Source organism: Oncorhynchus keta, chromosome 18 (assembly GCF_023373465.1).
Source record: "Oncorhynchus keta strain PuntledgeMale-10-30-2019 chromosome 18, Oket_V2, whole genome shotgun sequence".
Lineage (NCBI taxonomy): Eukaryota > Metazoa > Chordata > Actinopteri > Salmoniformes > Salmonidae > Oncorhynchus > Oncorhynchus keta.
This window is the reverse complement of record NC_068438.1, coordinates 54,159,792-54,167,291: the sequence shown is the minus strand read 5'-3', so window position 1 is coordinate 54,167,291 and position 7,500 is coordinate 54,159,792. Positions and strand designations below refer to the sequence as shown.

The 7,500-nt window shown below is 51.7% G+C and overlaps 1 protein-coding gene across 4 annotated transcripts in view; it reads right to left on the bottom strand.

Moving 5' to 3' along the window:
• The window catches only part of tenm4 (teneurin transmembrane protein 4), a 783,671-nt gene that overhangs the window by 366,192 nt on the left and 409,979 nt on the right, over positions 1-7,500 (bottom strand). For 2 of the 4 annotated variants that reach the window (XM_052468712.1, XM_052468713.1), the window contains exons 5-6: positions 3,207-3,281; positions 1,308-1,543 (exon numbers count right to left, since the gene is read on the bottom strand). In XM_052468712.1, the coding sequence (XP_052324672.1) occupies positions 1,308-1,543; positions 3,207-3,281 (311 nt within the window). The remainder of the gene's footprint in view (positions 1-1,307; positions 1,544-3,206; positions 3,282-7,500) is intronic. The other 2 variants (XM_052468714.1, XM_052468715.1) reach the window with 1 other exon arrangement.

Below are 7,500 nucleotides of genomic sequence, written 5' to 3'. Positions count from 1 at the left end.
GTGGACACGTGGTGGAAGGGAATGTAGGACAGGTGGATAGGGGAAGGGAGAGGTGGGAAGGAAAAGGGAGGTGGATAAGGAGAGGAGGGGAGAGGAGAGGAGAGGTGGGAAGGAAAAGGGAGGTGGATAAGGAGAGGAGGGGAGAGGAGAGGGAGAGGAGAGGAGAGGTGAGGAGGGGAGAGGAGAGGACAGGAGAGGAGAGGAGAGGAGGGGAGAGGTGAGGTGAGGAGAGGGAGGAGAGGAGAGGAGAGGAGAGGAGGGGAGAGGAGGGAGAGGATAGGAGAGGAGGGGAGAGGAGAGGAGGGGAGGGGAGAGGAGGGGAGAGGAGAGGAGAGGAGAGGAGAGGAGAGCAGAGGAGAGGAGAGGAGAGGAGAGGAGGGGAGGGGAGAGGAGAGGTGAGGTGAGGTGAGGAGAGGAGAGGAGAGGAGAGGAGAGGAGAGGAGGGGAGGGGAGAGGTGAGGTGAGGAGAGGAGGGGAGGGGAGGGGAGGGGAGAGGAGAGGAGAGGAGAGGAGAGGAGAGGAGAGGAGAGGAGAGGAGAGGAGAGGAGAGGAGAGGAGAGGAGAGGAGAGGAGAGGAGAGGAGAGGAGAGGAGAGGAGAGGGAGGGGAGAGGAGAGGGAGAAGAGAAGAGAAGAGAGGAGAAGAGAGGAGAGGAGAGGAGAGTAGAGGAGAGGAGGGGAGGGGGGGGGAGGGGAGAGGAGAGGAGGGGAGAAGAGAAGAGAAGAGAAGAGAAGAGAAGAGAAGAGAGGAGAGGAGAGGAGAGAGGAGAGGAGAGGTGAGGTGAGGTGAGGAGAAAAAGGGAGGGAAGGGAAAGAAGGATGAGGCAGAGGAGAGGAGAGGAGAGAGAGGAGAGGAGAGGAGAGAGAGGAGAGGAGAGGAGAGGAGAGGAGAGAGAGGAGACGAGAGGAGAGGAGAGGAGAGGAGAGGAGAGAGAGGAGAGGAGAGGAGAGGAGAGGAGAGGAGAGGAGAGGAGAGGAGAGGAGAGGAGAGGAGAGGAGAAGAGAGGAGAGGAGAGGAGAACAGAGGAGAGGAGAGGAGAGGAGAACAGAGGAGAGGAGAGGAGAAGAGAAGAGAAGAGAGGAGAGGAGAGGAGAGGAGAGGAGAAGAGAGGAGAGGAGAGGAGAGGAGAGGAGAGGAGAGGAGAACAGAGGAGAGGAGAGGAGAGGAGAGGAGAGGAGAGGAGAGGAGAGGAAATGAGAGGAGAGGAGAGGAGAGGAGAAGAGAAGAGAAGAGGAGATGAGAGGAGAGGAGAGGAGAGGAGAGGAGAGGAGAGGAGAGGAGAGGAGAGGAGAGGAGAGGTTGACTCACCGATGAAGTAGGCAAGCAGAAACACCAGGGTGACGGAGGTGAGGATGGCGCTGAGAGCCGCACATTTCCAGTTGCAGTGCTTGTAGGGCTTCTTCAGGCCGAACGCCGGTCTGGAGAAGGTGTTTCTGGGTAACGGTCGAGGTGGCGGGGAGTAGACCGTGCTGGAGGTCAAAGGGTAACCCGGTGACGTCGTACAATACATTGGAGACGTCCCCCCTGGCTTAAACAGGAAGTGCCTACGGAAAGGAGACAGTCTCTCAGAGTCGCTGTTCTTCCTGTTCCAGAGGACTAAACTTTACATCTGTGTGTGTAGCTCTGTCCGCAGTTCTTTAGACCACATTGATGTCAATGGGACATTTGCACTAAAACCATGAGTTATACACACAGACGTGAAGATAGGATTCATCCCAGGGAAAGGCATTTTATCCCATCCTTACATAACCTTATATAGACATAATTATCAAACCCGAGGAGTGAAGGGGAAGTCCCTTTTTACTGGTCAGTAACTCTTTCTGCTGTTGCCATAGCCACTCGGCGGCTAGGTTACCAAGAACGCTCGGGAAAACGCTCCGAACAGAGCGGGGCGTTTTGTCCAATCGAAACCGGGGATCAATATAAAATGTAATTTACAGCACTAGTGACCGCAGCAGGCCTCCTGTTTATTCATGACCCTGTCGTAAATTCACTCTCCGTGTGTCAGAGGATCACTCCACACTCTTGTGTCCCAAATCATACCCGATTCCCATATGCAGTGCACTACTTTAGACCCCCGGGGGCATAGAGCTCTGGTCAGAAGGTGTACACTATAAGGCTGCAATTTGGGACGGAGACTGCTGTATAAATATATAGTCTGCTGAAGCTGAGGATAATGCATTGCATAGGAGTGTGAGCAGCCGGGTTGTATTAGTCGAGGGCACGGTTTCTTCTTGGTACGGTGCACAGTACGTACTCTACACCCAGCGGCCCCACGACGGTTTGGCATGTTTACGGGGCGTTACCACAAGAGATGATGTAAATGGTATTATTGTATGAAGTCCCTGGAAACACGTTTTATGGAACAGACGTTCGACCAGACGTTCGCTGTTTGAAAGCAACCCGATCACATCGCGTGAAGTGTATTCGTCGCGTTAGTCACGTTAATGTCATCCCGACGTACCACGCAACGTCAGTGTCTGAGACCAAATTGAGTTAGGCGTTAAATGATTAGCAGCGGCTCTACATTCGAAGGGGGTTGACGGTGACGTCACGATGCACAAAGTGTCGCGTGCAAAGCCCGATCAAGATCCAACTGTAATCGTCGCGGTGACGCAGCCAGACGGAGCACGAGATAGTGAGCGCCATGCAACATACCCGTCGTTGTACGGGGCAGCCTCCCTGCGTTCGGGACCCAGAATGTCCATCTCTATAGGGTAGTCCTGTAAAGTCTCTAGGAATGCCTGCTTTGCTACGTTTCTACACATCAGGACATGGAGACATGGAGATGAAGCAGACATGAGTGAGACGTGAACAAACATGCGTTCCATACTGAAATACAGATGCAAGACAACAAGAATGTGATCACCAAACAACAACCAACAACGAAAGGAGAGCCGCAAAGACAACGTAATCAAAAACCCTTGTGGAACTATTCTAGTGTAGGCATTGTTAGAACGTCTAGAGAATGTCTAGATAACATCTAGAGAGCGTCTAGAGAAGGTCTAGAGAGTGTCTAGAGAACATCTAGAGAATGTCTAGAGAACGTCTAGAGAATGTCTAGATAACATCTAGAGAGTGTCTAGAGAATGTCTAGAGAACTTCTAGAGAACGTCTAGAGAACATCTATAGAACATCCAGATAACATCTAGAGAGCATGTAGAGAACGTCTCCTTCCCTCCGACTCCCCCTGGGGAATCTTCATACCTGGTATTGTACGAGCCCTGCCCTTCTCTGCACGCGTCCTGTTCTTCTCTGATAAACATTAGAGTATTCTGGCTCCTTCATGGGGTCGAGGAAGTGAGAAGAAACACAATGTCAGGACTTAGTATTACTGTAATAATCTCCAACATACTATAACACTTCATCACTTTATAATGCCTGTTCTGTACATTTCATTCATAATACTGTGTTATAGACGATACCTTCCTTGCTGACATTAAAAGAGAATGGCAAGCTCAACAAATATGTGTGTTCTATTCAGAGTCACGTAACACATCCTGAAATAATGTGATTGGTCGGCTCCCTGCACCATAGAGAGTAGAACATGGTCCATAAGGGAATACTGTAGGTACAATGCAGATGGAAGAAATGAACCATCCACATGCAATGTCACGGTGCAGGGCAGGTTGAGACTGGGGTTGAGACTGGGGTTGAGACTGGAGCTGAGACTGGAGCTGAGACTGGAGCTGAGACTGGAGCTGAGACTGGAGTTGAGACTGGGGTTGAGACTGGGGTTGAGACTGGAGCTGAGACTGGAGCTGAGACTGGAGCTGAGACTGGGGTTGAGACTGAGACTGGGGCTGAGACTTGAGACTGGGGCTTGAGACTGGAGCTGAGACTGGAGCTGAGACTGGAGCTGAGACTGGAGTTGAGACTGGAGCTGAGACTGGAGCTGAGACTGGGGCTGAGACTGGGGTTGAGACTGGAGCTGAGAATGGAGCTGAGACTGGAGCTGAGACTGGAGTTGAGCCTGTATTTGAGACTGGAGCTGAGACTGGAGCTGAGACTGTATTTGAGACTGTGGCTGAGACTGTATTTGAGACTGGAGCTGAGACGAGAGCTGAGACTGGAGGTGAGACTGGAGCTGAGACTAGAGCTGAGACTTGAGCTCAGACTGAAGCTCAGACTGGGGCTGAGACTGGAGCTGAGACTGGAGGTGAGACTGGAGCTGAGACTGGAGCTGAGACTGGAGCTGAGACTGGAGCTGAGACTGGAGGTGAGACTGGAGCTGAGACTGGGGCTGAGACAGCTGAGACAGGAGGTGAGACTGGAGCTGAGACTGGGGCTGACTGGGGCTGAGACAGGAGGTGAGACTGGAGGTGAGGGTGAGACTGGGGCTGAGACTGGGGCTGAGACTGGAGCTGAGACTGGAGCTGAGACTGGAGGTGAGACTGGAGCTGAGACTGGGGCTGAGACTGGAGGCTGAGACTGGAGCTGAGACTGGAGGTGAGACTGGGGCTGACTGGGGCTGAGAATGGAGCTGAGACTGTATTTGAGACTGGAGCTGAGCCTGGAGCTGAGACTGGAGTTGAGACTGGAGCTGAGACTGGAGCTGAGACTGTATTTGAGACTGGAGCTGAGACTGTATTTGAGACTGGAGCTGAGGAGAGCTGAGACTGGAGCTGAGACTGGAGCTGAGACTAGAGCTGAGACTGAGCTCAGACTGGAGCTGAGACTGGGGCTGAGACTGGAGCTGAGACTGGAGCTGAGACTGAGCTGAGATTGGAGCTGAGACTGGATTTGAGACTGGAGGTGAGACTGGAGTGAGACTGGAGCTGAGACTGTAGCTGATACTGGGGCTGAGACAGGAGGTGAGACTGGAGCTGAGACTGGAGGTGAGACTGGGGCTGAGACTGGAGCTGAGACTGGGGCTGACTGGGGCTGAGACAGGAGGTGAGACTGGAGCTGAGACTGGAGGTGAGACTGGAGGTGAGACTGGAGCTGAGACTGGAGCTGAGACTGGAGGTGAGACTGGGGTGAGACTGGAGCTGAGACTGGAGGTGAGACTGGAGCTGAGACTGGGGCTGAGACTGGGGCTGAGACTGGAGGTGAGACTGGGGCTGAGACTGGAGGTGAGACTGGAGCTGAGACTGGGGCTGAGACAGGAGCTGAGACTGGAGCTGAGACTGGAGGTGAGACTGGGGCTGAGACTGGGGCTGAGACTGGAGCTGAGACTGGAGGTGAGACTGGAGGTGAGACTGGAGCTGAGACTGGAGCTGAGACTGGAGCTGAGACTGGGGCTGAGACTGGAGGTGAGACTGGAGCTGAGACTGGGGCTGAGACTGGGGCTGAGACTGGGGCTGAGACTGGGGCTGAGACTGGGGCTGAGACTGGGGCTGAGACTGGAGCTGAGACTGGAGCTGAGACTGGAGGTGAGACTGGGGCTGAGACTGGGGATGAGACTAGAGGTGAGACTGGAGCTGAGACTGGAGGCGAGACTGGAGCTGAGACTGGAGCTGAGACTGGAGCTGAGACGGGAGCTGAGACTGGGGCTGAGACTGGAGGTGAGACTGGGGCTGAGACTGGAGCTGAGACTGGAGCTGAGACTGGAGCTGAGACTGGAGGTGAGACTGGAGCTGAGACTGGAGCTGAGACTGGAGCTGAGACTGGAGGTGAGACTGGAGCTGAGACTGGAGCTGAGACGGGAGCTGAGACTGGAGCTGAGACTGGAGGTGAGACTGGAGCTGAGACTGGAGCTGAGACTGGAGCTGAGACTGGAGGAGACTGGGGCTGAGACTGGAGGTGAGACTGGGGCTGAGACTGGAGCTGAGACTGGAGCTGAGACTGGAGCTGAGACTGGAGGTGAGACTGGAGCTGAGACTGGAGCTGAGACTGGAGCTGAGACTGGAGCTGAGACTGGAGGTGAGACTGGAGCTGAGACTGGAGCTGAGACTGGAGCTGAGACTGGAGCTGAGACTGGAGGTGAGACTGGAGCTGAGACTGGAGCTGAGACTGGAGCTGAGACGGGAGCTGAGACTGGAGCTGAGACTGGAGCTGAGACTGGAGCTGAGACTGGAGCTGAGACTGGAGCTGAGACTGGAGCTGAGACTGGAGCTGAGACTGGAGGTGAGACTGGAGCTGAGACTGGAGCTGAGACTGGAGCTGAGACTGGAGCTGAGACTGGAGCTGAGACTGGAGCAAGTGAAACATTGTGTTGTTGTGTTTTTGGGCCCATGGCATGGTGCTCCAGGCCACTAGCGAGGTCTGTTGGTTGGCATGGTGCTCCAGGCCACTAGCGAGGTCTGTTAGTTGGCATGGTGCTCCAGGCTGCGAGGGAGGTCTGTTGGTTGTCTCACAAACCCCTCGCTCCGGGGACCAGATTACATTTTTTATAAAGCGAGAGAGAGACAGAGAGACAGAGAGAAAGAGGGAGAGGAAACCGAGAGCGAGAGAGAGAGAGATAAGGCGAGAGAGAGAGGAGAGAGAGAGGAGAGAGAGAAGAGAGAGAAGAGAGAGAGAGGGGAAACCGAGAGAGAGAGAGAGAGAGAGAGAGAGAGAGAGAGAGGAGAGAGGAGCGAGAGAGGAGAGAGAGAGGAGAGAGAGAGAGGAGAGAGAGAGGAGAGAGGAGAGAGAGAGAGAGGAGAGAGAGAGAGAGGAGAGAGAGGAGAGGATAGAGGACAGAGAGGAGAAGGAGAAGAGAGGGGAGAGGAGAGAGGATAGAGAGGAGAGCGAGAGATGAGAGGACCATTCTAATGCTTTTAAACAAGTTAAAATGACAGTCGATGTGGATATTACTAATGGTTGGATATTACTAATGGTTGGATATTACTAATGGTTGGATTTTACTAATGGTTGGATATTACTAATGGTTGGATTTTACTAATGGTTGGATATTACTAATGGTTGGATATTACTAATGGTTGGATATTACTAATGGTTGGATATTACTAATGGTTGGATATTACTAATGGTTGGATATTACTAATGGTTGGATATTACTAATGGTTGGATATTACTAATGGTTGGATTTGACTAATGGTTGGATATTACTAATGGTTGGATATTACTAATGGTTGGATATTACTAATGGTTGGATATTACTAATGGTTGGATATTACTAATGGTTGGATATGGATAAGAGCGTCTACTAATGGTTGGATATTACTAATGGTTGGATATTACTAATGGTTGGATATTACTAATGGTTGGATATTACTAATGGTTGGATATTACTAATGGTTGGATATGACTAATGGTTGGATATGACTAATGGTTGGATATTACGAATGGTTGGATATTACTAATGGTTGGATATTACTGATGGTTGGATATTACTAATGGTTGGATATGACTAATGGTTGGATATTACTAATGGTTGGATATTACTAATGGTTGGATATTACTAATGGTTGGATATTACTAATGGTTGGATATTACTAATGGTTGGATATTACTAATGGTTGGATATTACTAATGGTTGGATATTACTAATGGTTGGATATTACTAATGGTTGGATATTACTAATGGTTGGATATTACTAATGGTTGGATATTACTA